Source organism: Nematolebias whitei, chromosome 4 (genome assembly GCF_014905685.2).
Source record: "Nematolebias whitei isolate Nwh7 chromosome 4, NemWhi1, whole genome shotgun sequence".
Lineage (NCBI taxonomy): Eukaryota > Metazoa > Chordata > Actinopteri > Cyprinodontiformes > Rivulidae > Nematolebias > Nematolebias whitei.
Window position 1 is genome coordinate 8,567,866 of NC_056501.1, and position 16,222 is coordinate 8,584,087.

General features: G+C 43.7%; 2 protein-coding genes across 2 annotated transcripts in view; one reads left to right on the forward strand and one right to left on the reverse strand.

Moving 5' to 3' along the window:
* b4galt1l (DP-Gal:betaGlcNAc beta 1,4- galactosyltransferase, polypeptide 1, like) overlaps positions 1-12,191 on the forward strand; it is a 42,236-nt gene extending 30,045 nt beyond the window's left edge. Inside the window, exons 2-6 of the mRNA XM_037675665.1 lie at positions 1,770-2,005; positions 8,163-8,350; positions 9,238-9,360; positions 10,437-10,541; positions 10,623-12,191. Coding sequence (XP_037531593.1) covers positions 1,770-2,005; positions 8,163-8,350; positions 9,238-9,360; positions 10,437-10,541; positions 10,623-10,752 — 782 coding nt within the window. The 3' untranslated portion in view covers positions 10,753-12,191. The remainder of the gene's footprint in view (positions 1-1,769; positions 2,006-8,162; positions 8,351-9,237; positions 9,361-10,436; positions 10,542-10,622) is intronic.
* Positions 12,192-12,432: 241 nt separating this feature from the next.
* Positions 12,433-14,842, reverse strand: exosc3 (exosome component 3). Its single transcript, XM_037675666.1, has 4 exons — positions 14,590-14,842; positions 13,683-13,832; positions 13,356-13,507; positions 12,433-13,061 (listed from the first exon to the last, which is right to left on the reverse strand). The coding sequence occupies exons 1-4, from the start codon at positions 14,812-14,814 to the stop codon at positions 12,854-12,856; spliced, it is 735 nt and encodes a 244-aa protein (XP_037531594.1). The 5' UTR covers positions 14,815-14,842; the 3' UTR covers positions 12,433-12,853.
* Positions 14,843-16,222: the final 1,380 nt, after the last annotated feature.

Genomic DNA, 16,222 nt, shown 5'->3' on the forward strand with positions numbered 1-16,222 from the left:
GGAACGTTACACTGAAACGTTACACTGAAACACAGCAATTAACAGAAACATCACTGGAACACATTAATACACTGGAATGCAACACCTGCTACAAAACACTAAAACAGAACGTTACACTGAAACATTACACTGGAACATTACACTGGAACATTACACTGGAACATTACACTGGAACATTTCACTGGAACGTTACACTGAAACGTTACACTGGAACATTACACTGGAACGTTACACTCGAACGTTACACTTAAATGTTACACTGGAACGTTACACTGAAACTTTACACTAGAACGTTACACTGGAATGTTACACTGGAACGTTACACTGAAATGTTACACTGGAACGTTACACTGGAACATTACACTGAAACGTTACACTGGAACGTTACACTGAAACGTTACACTGGAATGTTACACCTGAACGTTACACTGAAATGTTGCACTGGAACGTTACACTGGAACGTTACACTGGAACTTTACACTGGAACGTTACACTGGAACGTTACACTGGAACGTTACACTGGAACGTTACACTGGAACGTTACACTGAAACACAGCAATTAACAGAAACCTCACTGGAACACAATACACTGGAATGCAACACCTGCTACAAAACACTAAAACAGAACGTTACACTGGAACGTTACACTGGAACGCGTCACTGGAACGTTACACTGAAACACGTCACTGCAAAACGACACATAATTGTTAAAACACTGTATTGTGTTAAAAAAAAAACCACTTGAGAAGACGTTGAGCTGACCAACAACAATGGGTGTTTTTCAAGATTTTGATGAGATTTTTATTTTTAAAATTGATCAGTTTTCATCAGATGTTGACCAGATTTGTGAAACACAAGCTTCCTTGTTGATTCAAGCTAACGTTTCACTTTGAGCACCTCTGTGGCTGATAATGGGACATTGTCAGATCCGTGTCGAGCAACAGGTGTCAGCGTATCAACCGCTCCAGATATGAACTTCCTCTTTGTTCAACAGTTACTTTAATGTCCTTCCAAAACCACCTCTGATCAACTAGGGGTCTGCTGATCAGTATATTTACTAAAACTCAAAAAGCTGATTAAAAACTTGGAACTCAGAGGTTAAGTTTTTTCAGTGTAACAGAAAGTCTGACTTTGATAAGCTCTCACCGACACATTTTCATTGTCTGAGTTTGCATAGTTCCCTCTGGGAGGAAGTCTTTTTAAAGTTGGGTGGCAGAAACAGGTGAGCACACCTGTTCTACCTGTCTGACATGAATACTGAGAATTGACGTTGTTCCTTGACCCACCTTGTTTCTACTAACACACGTTTTCTAATAATAGGCCAAATGTCCCCACCTCTTCTGGATGTTTAAAATAGAATCTCGTAGGACTCGATTTACAGAAGCCGCCATGTTGTATTTTAGCAACATCAGCAGCTTTCAGTTAACTCATTAACTGGGTTTACCAGTTAATGAGTTAACGAGATGGTTGACTGGTGGATCTAAGTTGTCTGAGGTCAGATGTCACAAAACCCCATCCCTCACCTTTCAGGTAGTTTCTGTAGGTGTGCTGATCAGATTTCAGTCAGTCACAGAGGGGGAGGGACTTACTGTCACAGGTTGGGGTTGGTGTTAAACCCTCCAGCTGACTGGACTGTCTGTCCACAGTACAACCCCTGACCCTGTTAATGAACCTAATGTTTTGTTTGTTTGATGCAGCTTTATTTTGAAGAGGAGGAGGAGCTGGAATTCTCTGTTGTTTCTCTAACCTGTGGCTGTTTGTGTCCACAGTGGGGCCCCTGAGGGTGGAGTTTAACATCCCTGTGACCCTGGAGCAAGTAAAGAATGAGAACCCTAATTTGCAGCAGGGTGGACGCTTCAAACCCAAAGACTGCGAGGCGCTGCAGAAGGTGGCCGTCATCATTCCGTTCCGCAAGCGAGACGAGCACCTGAAGTTCTGGCTGTACTACCTGCACCCCATTCTGCAGAGGCAGCAGCTGGACTACGGTGTTTACGTCATCAACCAGGTACGCTGGCACCTCAGAGGGACATGGTCAGATCACTGATGAGGTTTGATCCACATAACTTAATGTTGGTGTCCCAGCCACAGCATCACTCACATCAAACAGGCGACCGAAGTAATCTGGTGGTCACATGACTGAAGCAATCGGGGTCACATGACTGACGCAATCAGGGGGTCACACAACTGAAGCAATAATAGGTCACATGACCAAAGTAATCAGGAGGTCACATGGGGGCCGAGATGGGGTAGAGGTAGGGCAGCTGAGCTGGGACCCAAAAGTCGCAGTTCGACTCCCTGCCATTCCCAAATATCATGGTGCCCCTTGAGCAAAACATCCAATTCCTAATTGCTCCCCAGGTGCTTGCATAGCTGCCCACTGCTCCACCTGGGTGCATCTCAGGTGTGATGGATTAAATGCAGAGAACTAATTTTGCCATTCTATATGGGAACATATAATGATGACACATAGCACTTTACATGACCGAAGCAATCATGTGTCGCATGATGGGAGGGAGCAGAAACCTGGAAGTGGTCGTTTCTTGCTGCTACTGTGAAGTATTTTAATGTCATTTACTCTGATGTCAGGAAAAAAAAAGTTCCTGATATGGAGCCAAAACATTGCATTCTGGGAAAATTAGAACTTTTTTTCAGCTAAAAAAAAAAAAATTGACTGAACATGACCAAACACTGAGCAGCATCGCCCCAGACTGCAGTGTTTAGGATTAAATATCTGCTAAACATTTTTACATAGTGAAAGTTTTAAAATAACGGTTTTTATAATCTGAGATTCATTCGCACATAAAAAGTAATTCAGGTCTGTTCAGATATTTTACCACAACACGTCACTTAGCACTCAGCTGCATCGCCTCAACACGTTACCTGTTAGCGGTTGGGTGTGAGGCCTCAGTGCTGCTGTGGTGATGACACGTCTCTATTAGCCCGAGGTGTTTCTATTTAATGAAATCTGGAATTTCCTGGAATACCTTGAGGGAATGCATCCTGGAGTAACAGCTTGTACTGTAAAGAAACTCAAATTTTATCATCTGACGTTCAGAGATTTTTCCTTTCAGTGTGAAAACGAGCAGCTTTCATTGTCCATGATGAGTGATCTGTCACAGGAGTCACTTGATTATTAACATTCAGTCAGAACATCTGGACGATGTTCAACCAGCTGATTTATTTTAAACAAGAAAAAAAAAAACTGAGGCAGAAAATTATACAGCAGTTGAACATTCTGACTGATGATGGTGTGAAGAAAACCAACTGTCGATGATGACAGGTTGCATGTCGAATAAAGGTGGTTCCAGATGTGGCTTTTTTTTCCTGTGGTTCTAGATGCTTAACAGATATTTTTGATATTTGGTTCAAGGTGTTTAACAGATGTTTCTAATTTGTGGTTCCAGATGTTTACCCAGTGGTTGTATGTGATCTGTGGTTCCAGATGTTTACCCAGCAGTTGTATGTGATCTGTGGGTCCAGATGTTTAACTTTGGTTCTAGATGTTTAATTAGAGTTGTTTTTTTTAATCGGTGTTGGTTCCAGATGTTTACCTAACTGTTGCATGTAATTTGTGTTTCCAGATGTTTATCTATGGTTCTAGATGTTTAATTAGTTGTTTTTTTAATCTATGTTTCCAGATGTTTATCTTTGGTTCTAGATGTTAAAATAGAGTTGGTTTTTAATCCTGTGGTTTTTGGTCAGTTTTCAGATGTTTATCAAGAGTTGTGATTATTTTGGTATTCCAGATGTTTGCCCAGTGGTTGTGTGATCTGTGGTTCCAGATGTTTAACCAGAGTTGGTTCTTAATTTATGGACCCAGATGTTTTGATATTTGGTTTTAGCTGTTTACTCAGTTAATGTTTTTGTTCTGTTTGCATGGGTTTACAAGGGCTTGTGATGATTTTGATATTCCAGATGTTTGCCCAATGTGTGGTTGTGATCTGTGGTTCCAGATGTTTATCTTTGGTTTCAGATGTTTTAACCAGAGTTGGTTCCTAATCTGTGGTCCCAGATATTTTTTCTTATTTGGCTCAGTTGGAAGAACTGTTGCCTCTCAGCAAGAAGGTTGCCGGTTCAAATCCCGGCCCTGGACCTTTCTGGGTGGAGTTTGCATGTTCTCTCTGTGCATGTGTGGGTTTTGTCCAGGTACTCCAGTTTCCTCCCACAGACCAAAAACATGCATGTTAGACTGATTGGCAACTCTAAATTGTCCCTAGGTGTGAGTGAGAGACTGAATGGTTGTTTCTCTGTTTCCCTGTGATGGACTGGAGTGGAGACCTGTCCAGGGCGTCCCCCGCCCCGTGCACAGTGAATGCTGGATATGGGCATGATGACCCCCATCGACCCAAAAAGGAAGAAGCGGGTAAAAATAATGGATGGATGGTTTTAAATGTTTACCCCCTCAGATAATGTTTTTGATGTGTTTGCAGATGTTTACAAGGGGTTGTGTATTCCAGATGTTTAACCAGTGGTTGTTTTCAGTCGGTAGTTATATATGTTTGTCCAGATGTTTTTGATCTTTGGTTCCAAATGTTTTCCCAGAGGTTGTGGTTGATCTGGGTCCAGATGTTTACTCAGATGTCCCTACACAGGACGTGGTTATGAACCTAATGAGGTCAGGGGTTCTGTTCTCTCTGTGATTTTGGTCAGTTTATGCAGCGATTTGTGTCAGAATGCCTTGGTTCTGCCGTCTCAGTGTCGACTCGGCCCGGTTCAACTGCAGTAACTGTGTGAACTGTCACAGATTGATGTGGGTGAAATGTGTCACATTGTAACCATGAATCCAGCACGCGTGTTTACTGACGAGATGTGACTCTAAACTCTCTTCTTCTTCTTCTGCTGCTGCTCTAACTCACAGGTGTTCTTGTTTCTGCTTCCTCCTCCTTATCATCCTCCTCATCCTCTTCCACTTTAGCCCCTCCCCCTTCCTCTGCATGTCAGGCCTTTCTGACCAGTGGCTGTGGTCGCTGGAGCTGCCGAGACCCCACTTCCTGCTTGGTGATGGCTGAGGGGTCGCTCTGGTAATTCATCTTTCTTCTCTTGTTTCTCTCTGCTGCTTGTTTCTGTTTCTGCCTCCTGAAAGCACCTGACAGGTGAGCTAGAAGTCAGGATAAATAACATTCATTCAACCTTTATTTATACAGGTTAGTCTCAGCGAGTCTCGAGGACTGATTTACAAGAGAGACCTGTTTTAACAAATGATGAGAACAGCAGACAACAGTAGACAAAAAAAACCCCATATTAATTTAAAAATAAATGGAGCTCAATGGGATTTACCTGTCTAAATAAAGGTTGAATGAGTAAGGATGCATCAGAGATGCTCTGACCTACATTACCTATGTAGATTGTAAAGAGGGTGAGTCCTAAGACTGAACCTTGTGGTACACCGTTGTTAACTGTTAGATAACTGGAAGAAGTACCATTATGTTGAACACATTTCCTCTGATCTGAGAGATGATTAGAGAACCAACCAATAGTGTGAACTGAGAAACCAGTTTCTGAGAGCTTATGACAAAAGGTGTTATGATCCACAGTGTCAAAAGCTTTAGACAGGTCTAAGAAAAGTGCAGCACAATAATCCTTAGCGTCCAATGCTTCAACGATGTCATTAAAAACCTTCAGCGAGGCAGTTGTGCTGTGTTGTTTCCTGAAACCAGATTGATGGGGAGGTAAGATGTTAAATGAGTCCAGGTAATTTTGATGTGAGAGTTTGTCAGTTTTTCTAGAACCTTAGCTAAAATGCAGAGTTTAGAGATTGGTCGATAGTTGTTCAATATGGTGAGGTCTCCTCCCTTCAATAAAGGTAGTACAAAAGCTGTTTTCCAAGCGTTTGAAATAGTGTCTTGGCTTATGGACTGGTTAAAGATGTGACACTGGTTTTACAATGATATGAGCGACCAGTCTTAAGAAATAAGGTGGAAGGTCATCAGGGCCTGCAGATTTTTTAGAATCTAGACCTTTTAACAATTTATTAACCTCACTAACCTAAAACAATGAAAATGAAAAGGTGTGGTTTACTAAGGACTAACTTGGAGAGAAATGATTTGTGGATGTTTGGCTTAAAGGAGAAGTAGCTGTATTTCCATTAGTAACTGTGGCAAACAAGGAACTAGAAGCAACAAAATGTTTGTTGAAACAGTTCAAGGTCTCGTGCTTATTTGATTCAGGAACAGAGTTAACAAGATGTTGTGATGCAGATCAGATGAACGAGAGCTGCCGGAGAGTGATTTGATGGTTTTCTAGAATCTTTTAGGATCATTTAGATCTTTGGAGGTCTGAGATAAGAAGTAATTACGTTTTGTGGCATTGATGGAAGCTGTACATTTATTCCGCATCTGTCAAAAATACAACCAGTCGGTGTCTGAGCCAGAACGTCTGGCTGGTGCTCAAAGCTGATCTCCTATGTAGGTCAGCTAGCTCTGGAGTAGACCAGGGGCTGTCTCGGCCTTTTATTCTGAACTGGCGAAAAGGGGCATGTTTATTTACCAAAGCAGATGAAACTATTCTGAAAATAGTTCCAAGCGATGTTCAAGTCATCAGCTAGGAGAGTACGTTGCCAGTCCAAATGGGACATGATGTTTTACTCACTTTAACAAACAAGCTGCTCCAGGGCAGGTTACTAATCAGTTGGTGGTATTTTAATCTCCAGTTTAAACAGATGATCCAACAGATATCTGAAGCTCAGTAACATTCAACGTTGATGAGCTCAACGTCTGTCTGATAAGAACATGCACGTCACATCCGTATGTGACGTGCATGTTCTTATCAGACCGTTCCAGAACAGGGCACACTTTTTGAGCAGCAAGTGCAAGTATGAACTTCCAAAAACCATTTCTGCATAGATTATCTGAGCCAAGCAACTTTTGATCAATCAGGAGTCGGATACTTATTAGATCTACTAATACTCCTTTTTCTTTGAGCATGCAGAGAAAAACCTGCTAAAGATCTTTAGAACCATCTTCGTAGAACCTGCTGTCTTTGAGGGATAATTCAGAGAAAACCCAGCTTTGGTAAACTTCATTAGTTCACCTCTCAGGTGTGCTTTCAGTCTTCACTAACCGCTTCGATCAACAAACAGTAGGTGGGTTTGTTCCATTTCTTTGTTCAGGTACTGAAGCTGCCATCAGGAAGACCGATTATAGGAACCAGCTTTAAAGTTGACTTAAACTTACATCTGATCAAAGCTGTTTTATAATAACCAATATAATAATATAATGGTCCCACCTCCTGCTTAAAGCCATAAAAAAATCTGTTAGGTTGGAATTTAGACCCTGCCTCCTGCTCACATCATAAACCTGTAAAGGTAAGAAATCTGGCTCCGCCTCCTGCTCACAACCATAATAAACTTATAAAGTTGGAATTTAGGCCCCGCCTCCTGCACATAAGTATCATAAACCTGTAAAGGTATGACTGGTCTCTGCCTCTTGCTCATTGAGTCTCAGAAAGCATGTTGTGTGTAAATAACCTTTTTTTTAACCCGTTGGTGTCTCATGTTTGCGAAGTCATCAGTCAACACCTGCAGCACAAACACACCTGCACAGGTGATGCAGTCATAGCATCAAACTCCCACAGGAAGAAAACCCAACACCTCCCACCTGAGACTTTAATGTTGGTCACCTGGTAACCTGAGATCTGTTTGTGCAAAGCCACCTGGTTGCCATGGAAACCGGAGGAGGTGGAAGAGTCGGTGTCACTCTGGGCTCTGCTTCTGAAACACAGGTGACGTGACGGAGCAGGATCTGAAAGACGAACGCACCTGCGGCTTTGCTTAAAGAAGCGTATGTCAAACGCACTTTGACTGAAGCAGTTCAATAAATAACGCCTGAGAGCTCACAGCTGCTGCTTTTAGTCCGATTTTTTTACCTAATTTATAAAAACACAAGTTTCTTCATTGATTCTGCTGAGACATTGCTCCAACCTGATGTCCAGGTGAAGTCAGGTGGATCAGTTTAGACCTGACCTGGTCTGTTTTTCTGCACCCATCTGCTCACAGCGTGAGAAACTCTCGTGTTCTGGAAGCTTAAAAAACCTTTCTGACGTCGATGATGTTGAAAAATAAACAAAGTGAAACAAAGAGAACTCGAACATGTTCTAGTTCTGGTTCTGTTTGGTTTTATATTTTAGATCTGTTCCCTCACCCTGACTCTGTGTGTGTATGTCAGGACGGGGATGAGACCTTTAACCGGGCCAAGCTGCTGAACATCGGCTACGCAGAGGCGCTGAAGGATTACGACTACAACTGCTTTGTGTTCAGTGACGTGGACCTCATTCCCATGGACGACAGAAACACCTACGGTTGCTTCAGCCAGCCGAGACACCTGTCCGTGTCCATGGACAAGTTCGGCTTCAGGTGAGTGTGAGCCTCAGGTTTTACCTTCTGACAGGTGGTGATCAGGAACTGTGATTCAGTCCTGCTGCATTTCATCAGTGGGTTGGTTCTTTGTTTAATTAAAGTTGTGTAAATGTGCCTAACAAGACTTCAGACCACAGACAGCCGCACTCTGATGGAAGATTTTCATGTAGGAAATGCGTCTGAAGCCAGGTCTCCGTCTGTACTTAGATAAACAGACCCTAGGTCAGCAGCTTTCAAGAGGAACAGGAAGTACTGACAGGGACGTCTCGGATAAAAGATGGTCCTTGAAACAGAACCCCAAGCAAAGGTTCTCACTTTCCGTTTCCTGTTTACCCCATCGCCAGCGCACAGCAGCTGCAGTTTCCTGTCAGGAAAATAATGTTACCGGTCTGAAGCAAGTCACATCGGTCTTCATAAAGAAGGGGACTAAAAACCAATCCTGAATCAATCTAGAAACTGGCCCAGGATCAGCTTGAAATCTAACCTAGATTTGATCAGACCCTTGACTCGAATCATCCTGAAAGCTGACCCTGTATCAGCCTAGAAACTGATCCAGAATCAGGCTGAAAATCGACCTGGAATTTGTTTTTAATCTGATCCAGAGGAAGTCAGAAATGTGACCTGGACCATCCTGAAAACCTTAAAACCTGATCTAGAATCAGCCTAAAAACTAGCCCAGAATTAGTCTTAAAAAGAGATTTGGACTCGTGCATGACGTGGCGGAATCTGTTGTGGGGTTTTGTTCACTTCATGTTAGATTTGAAGTCATTTTAGAACCTGATAAAAGATCAGATCATGCTCTTATTTCCTGATACATAAAACCTCAGAACTGAAAGAAGGCGAAGCGTCTTTTTCTCAGGACTGTAAACTCTGTCCTCCGGCAGGTTACCGTACAACCAGTACTTCGGAGGAGTCTCTTCCATGAGTAAAGAACAATTCCTGAAGATCAACGGCTTCCCAAACAACTACTGGGGCTGGGGAGGAGAGGACGACGACATCTACAACAGGTACGTCTCACCTGACACTTCACACTCATCATCATCGTCACTGACAGCGAAGGCTGTAACATCAGAGATGTTGTTCTCACGTAAAACAGGTCTGTCTTGTAAATGAGACTAACATGTATAAATAAAGGTTGAATGAATGCATTTGGGTCATCTGGTGCCACCTGGTGTCCATCGAGCCACATTTCTGAAGCTAAGGGTACTCAAACTTTTCAGATCCTGAACCAGGAAATACCAGCAGGAGCGACCTGCGAGCACATCTGTTAATGTTCAAACATCTCTAGCAGGAAGAACCAGCACTTTATCATGTTTAGATTTATTTTAAACTCTTGAAATTTAAATATTTCCCAGCCGTGGAACACTGGATCAGCTCTTTACCCTCACTAGGGTCCTCAAAGGATCATGGGAGTTTGCCCATCCAGTTTACATGTGTTTTGTGGACTTGGGAGAAGGCATTCGACCATGTTATTCGAGGTACACTATGGGGGTGCTCCGCGAGTTTAGGATTGGGGGCTCGTTGCTACTGACTGTTCTGACCCTATACAAGTGGTACGAGAGTTTAGTTCACATTGCCAGCAGTAAGTCAGACCCCTTCAGGGTTGGAGTTGGCCTCCACCAGGGCTGCCCGTTGTCACCGACTTCAGAATAAGCAGAAGATGATGGATGGATGATTGATGGAATTAATTAATTTAAATCTAGACTCATTTTTAGGAGTTTACAATGTGGCCCCACCCCCAGAACCACTACACAACACACATCTGAGATGATCAGAGTCACCTTTGAACAAGTCAAATAAAAAGTTAATTAAACTTCAGCTAAACTATGATGTGATGTTCACTGAGAACCGAAATGTGTCCAGAACCTGAATATATCTTGAACTTGTAACCAGAAGATAGGTTCTGATGCGTGTGATTCAGTCCATTTTCTGCAGAAGTTTAAGTTAACCAGACAGATGAAGAAGAAAAATTAGGTCCATATAGGTTATTAAATGACAGGACCAGTGGGCCCAGGAACACCTAGAATCTCTGTGTGAGCTCCAAGAACTGAATTCAACTGTATTCATCATCACTGTATTTCAGGCTCTCATTCAAAGGGATGACCATCTCCAGACCCAACGGGGAAGTGGGGAAGTGCCGCATGATCAGACACAACCGAGACAAGCAGAACGACCCGAACCCTCAGAGGTATCAACATCCTGTCAGACACCAAACCACGTTCTGACTCCTGAAGTTCTGTTATCATGGTTCTGTTCGTTTTGGTTCCAGGTTCGACCGGATCGCCCACACCCGAGAGACGATGAACAACGATGGCATCAACTCTCTGACCTACAAGGTGGTGGCCATCGAGAAACTGGACCTGTACATCAGGATCAATGTGGACGTGGGGAAGCCCTGAGGGGCTCCTGGGCCCACACGCTGACACTTGAAGCTTTAAGTTGTGGTTCTCCTGAACTGAACCTTCTGAACATACTTTTTTCCTGCGGGCCCCCGAGGACTCGTCTCTGATTGGTCGGCTAGAACCAATCAGATGCTGCTGCAGCACATTCTGAACAAGACTCTTATTTTGAAAGTTACCCTGCAGGGTCAAAAAGTTGGTGGGGAGTTATGGGTAACAGACAGGGTGAGGTTAGACCAGTTCCTGGTCTGGATAGTACCACAGCTTCCTGGTTTCTGATCCAGCCATGATCGACCAATCTCATTGGCTGAATTCTGATTCATCCAGAGTAATAATTGTGATTGGTTACCTGGTTCTGCCCCCCCACAAAAACTGGATCAGACTTCTCGGGTCGGTTTATTCAGAGGAGCACCTGGACATGTTGACCTGTTCTCATCTTCATGGAGACAAACAAGCACAACTGAGGATCTTGTGTCGATGGATTGTGTTCAGTCAATCCAGAACCGTGCAGACAGTGTGAACACAAACCAGACTCGTTTCCTGCAGCCAAACAAAAAAATCAAACAGGACGTCCAACCTGGGTCAGGAACCGTATCAAGAACTTAATCAGAACCTAGATTAAGAACCAGATAAAGAAAATGGGTCAAAAACCAAATCAGCAGCTGGATCAGGAACCAAAGAAATGGGTCTTACAATCTGTGGATCCAGATGAAGTCCTGGGCCTGGTTTAACCTGAATCTTGTCAAAGTGCACGTAGTTGATAATCGGCTCTGATCAGGGATCAATGTTTCTAATCAAATGTAACCCTGGAGTTTTCTGATCGATCAGCTGATGACTGGCAGCTGATCGATCAGCTCATATTCAGGATGATTGAGGTTAAGTGATTGTTTTTAAGTGTCCTTATTGCAGCTGTTGGTACCAAAGACTTTATTGATCCTGTGAATCAGCTGACAGCTGGATGAGCTCGTCTGATTATTGACGACGCATTGATCGTTGAATGTTTTCTGAATGTAGGGAGCACACTTCTGTTTGTTTACCTTCAGACCAAAACCATGTGAAACAATCGCCTGTAATGTGCCTTAAAGGGAACCAGTGACCAGTTAAACTCGTTACTGGAACCCGATAAACCCAAATACTGAATCGAGTCTGTCTCAGTTTCTCAGACCACTTCCTGTCTTGACAGGAAGTAGTTTTCATGTATGCACAACAGGGCAACTTCTTCCTGGCTTGAAGTCCTGATGAGGTTTTGGTGGTACTCTTCTCAGATTGGATCTCCCAGTCTGACCCTGAGGATTTTGTTCCGTCTGGACCAGGGGTGTCAAACTCCAGGCCTCGAGGGTCAGTCTTGCAACTTTTAGATGTCTCTTGATGCCACACAGCTGAATCGTATGACTGAATTAGCTTCTCAGTGCAGTCAAGTTCTTCAAAGACCTGCTAATGACTTCCTTATTTGATTCAGCTGTGTGGCATCAGGGACGCATCTAAAAGTTGCGGGACTCCTGCCCTCAAGGCCGGGAGTTTGACGCCTGTGGTCTGGACCCTTCTGCCTTGTTTCCACGGCAACACTTCCTGCAGTTTTTAGTGATGAACTTACCTGTCGGTTTGTCGTTTAAAAAAAAAAGTTTAATCAATAAAATAAACAATGAGACAAACTTACAAACTGAATTTATTTCTGCCAAAAGTTTCAAACAAGTTTTTTTGTTTTGTTTAAATATATGTATGCAGTTTTTTTATTTTAATAGCTGCAGCTGTTTGATTCAAGCAGTCTGTGCGACAGATCCAGAATGATACACGAGTCGGTCTGCTGCAGTTCTGTTGTGTGACTCGTCTTTTGATCAGTACCTTCACTGTTTAATCAATCAAAAGAAAAACTACTGATCAATACTGAACTGTTGCATTGATCATTAGGTGTCTGAGAATGAATGAGATGTGATTGGCTGTTTCTCTTCAGGCCCCAGCCAATCACAGCCCTTTATCTGACCTGCTTGATGAACTGATCAGAACGATTAACAGAAAGTTCAGTCTCAACGTCACTGATCAGCTGTTAATCAGCACAGGGTGCTCCGTGTTACACCTGGGTCCAGGTGAGTCAGGGCGGGGCCTACAGTGCTCCCTGCTGCACCTTCCTGAACAGCTGCTGCCTCTGCTTCGCCGTCATGGTGTCGCAGCTCTGCAGCAGGTTGGCAACAATCAAAGTCTGCTGGGTGCTGGGCGACCGGGCCCAAACCCGGCCGTTCATTCCCACAACCAGCTCACAGGGGAAGAGCTGGTCCAAGTCGGTCCGGATGTCACTGTGGGGCACCAGTAGTCTGTGGGGGGAGGAGACAAATGGGTGAGCATACAGAGTTCCTGTTGGATCAGAACCATCAGGACCTACTACAGTTAAACTGGTTCTGCTCCAATAAGACACAAGCTCAAAGATGGTTCTGTCAGGTATCTTTGTCATAGCCCTATTATCTGACCCGGTCCTGGTCCAAATACTGAAGGATTTCCAGCCTTTTCTATAAAACCAATGGAACCTGTGGAGTCTGAGCTCCTATTGGCTCAGTTGAGCTGTCAATCACTAAAAACTGGACTGCTGATTGGGTAGAGCTCTACAGTACCTTCTGACGAGGCCCAGAGACACCTTGAAGAGAAGACCTCCTGCTCCAAACGCACCCATCCCGTTGGCCCGACCCGAACTGTCCACACACACCAGTTCCGGCTCCATGTCTTTGTTGGCGATGATGAACTGAGCAAACACCAGATCTCCTACCTGCATAGGTGACACACAGGGGGCGGGGCATCAGCTGACCGTCTCAGAAACTTGGATTCAAGTTCTGAAACAGTTTTTTTATTTTACTTGAGCTTTAAGACAGAAAGGATCTGTCAGAACTGGACTATAACTTTCAGAGACGCTGCAGGACATCCACCTGTCCTCCCGGTCTCACCTGGACGTTGGGCCGGTTCCTCTTGGTGGCACCTTCAAATGCCAGGTAGGACAGAGACGCCTGCTCGTTGCCACCAACGTCCACCTTAAAGACATCTCCAGCTTTAGCTGTCACAATACCAATGACCGTCTCTCCTTTAGCTGGGACATACTGGGGACAGAAAAAAGGATAGAGAGGACAAATGGCCATACTGACAGCAGACAACGAGGACAGGAGTGATAGAGGGACAATCTGAGGACAAATCAACGGATAACCTGAGAACTTACTGAGGACCGGAAAAAAAGATGGTCTGAGGGAAGAAGGACAAGCTAAGCTAAGGACAAACTGAAAAACGGAGGACAGAACAAATGACAGGCTGAAGACACTGACAAAGGACTGAATGGAGGACAGATTGAGAATAAATGGACATTCTCAGGACATGCTGAAGACGAGGACAGGATAGAAAACAGAACCATCTGACCCAATGTGTTGGTTCTGTTGAAAGTTTTCTAGTTTTTTTTGCATTCCTAAGCTTTTAACATGTTTGCGGTTCTAAGTAAATGGTAAAACTCGGAGCATCGACTCAAACACTCAAAATAAAATTGATTTAACTTTACCTGAACGTGATAAAACATTTATTTATTTTCCTTTAATCCTTATTTAAACTATTTGAACCTGCAGGATTTCACATCCAGAAGTTTGATTTTAAAAACTCCAGCTCTTAAACGTGTTTTTGTTTTACTACGGAACCTTCTGAGCCAACTTCCTGTCAGTTTTATCTCCTTCCGGACTACATTTAATAAAGCACACATTTTGTTTTCACTCGGGTTTGTTTAGTCAGTATTGACTCTCAGAACAGCTCGGATCAGTTCCTACGGTTCTGTTCGGCTCTCTGATTAATTCGGCTGTGTGTTAGGACGGTACTCACCCTCCTCTGCTGGGACTCGACCCAGAACGTGTGCGGGGGTTTGTGCCTCAGCACGCCGCTCTTGCTCACCACCAGCCGGTCTCCGCTCCGCCGCAGCCCCGGGCCGCACACCACCCTCTCCGGCTTCACGCTCTCCGTCAGAGAGATGCTGTCCTCGGCCTCGAAGCTGAACTTATCTCCAGGAACCAGAACCTCCCCAACTCTCTCCTTCAGACTGGAAAACATGCCGCCGACTCTATTTTGTTCTGGTGAGGACGGAAATGAATGATGCACAGGAAGTGCTGCGGCGCCCCCTGCAGGCCAGGAGGATCAATGGCGCTGCGGAGCTGTGTTCTTTTATCTGTTAGCAAAATATGGCATGTGCCACTGAACGGATTTTAATGAAACTCTCAGAAAATAATCATTGGCTGGACGTCTAGAATTGCTTAACTTTTGGAGTTGACACAATTTAATATGGCTCAGTCATTTTTACAAACATTGAGCTAAAATTTGGTGGTAGTACCTGAGAGTTATTAGTAAGTTGTACTTCGAGTGATAAGTGATCACACAAGGTCTGGGCTTAAAACATTGCCAGTACCTATATTGTCAGTCTCTTAGCAAAATAGTTAACTAAAGAATATATTTTGATGTGAAATCTTCAGTCAAAGCTGAAATCAGAATAGAATAAAAAACTTTATTGGCATTGCACCGATATACAACGCAAACATGTACGTACAGTCGTCCGAAGATGGGCGGAGTGCACGAAGCTGCAACTATAGAAAGCGCGGCCTTCTTATTCTTATTCAGAATAATATTTTGCTTAGATGAGAAAAGGGAAAAAAACATGAGGAGAGACGGTATAAAAAAAAGATCTCTCATGCCGTGTCCTAGACAGGGCACGATTTGAGGCATTAAAAAACTACCACAGCAAAGCAACATAGACGTTATACATGTACATATAAGACGGTGAAAACATTGAATTTTTTAAGAGAAAAACGTAGCATAGTCCAGAGCCCCCCCTCTCAGCCATTGTCCAGATAAGAGGTGACGTTCATCTTCAGCTCAATTGAGGTTCTGTCACATGTCCACGGCCTTGGGAAAGGGAGTGGTGAGGAAACCGTCAAAGCATCTTTGTTGTTTTCAAAATATTCCAGGAGGAGTTGAGATAAGTCCGGTGTCAAGGCCACAGTTTGGGTCAGGCAGAACTCATGAATTGTTGTTTCTGCCTTATTAAAGTCTCGCTGGTACGTATTCCTCTGATGGAAACTCCAAAACAGCCGAATTAATCCTTTACGCCAAAGTCGAGCTCACAGCTTCTCCAAGATTATTTCCCCTTCATGTGTGCTGCTATAGAGTCCGCAGTCCTGATAACAGCTGCTCCAGCTCCCTGCTGCAGCTCCACAAATTCAGTCTGAGCGCTGTCGAGATTCGACACATCCACACGAATTTATAGACAATCCAGAATTCACCAGCCAAACAGCAAAAAACAGTTGTCATCATGAATCCAATTTGTTTCCGTCGAGGTAAGAGGGTCCTCCTTATGCCCTGACTCCTGTCAGAAGTTGATCAATTTTGTTGAGAGACCAGCTGATCCTTCAAATTAAGAGGTATGCAGAAAAAAAAGAGGTTTTTAAGGGTTCACAGGACAAAAGAG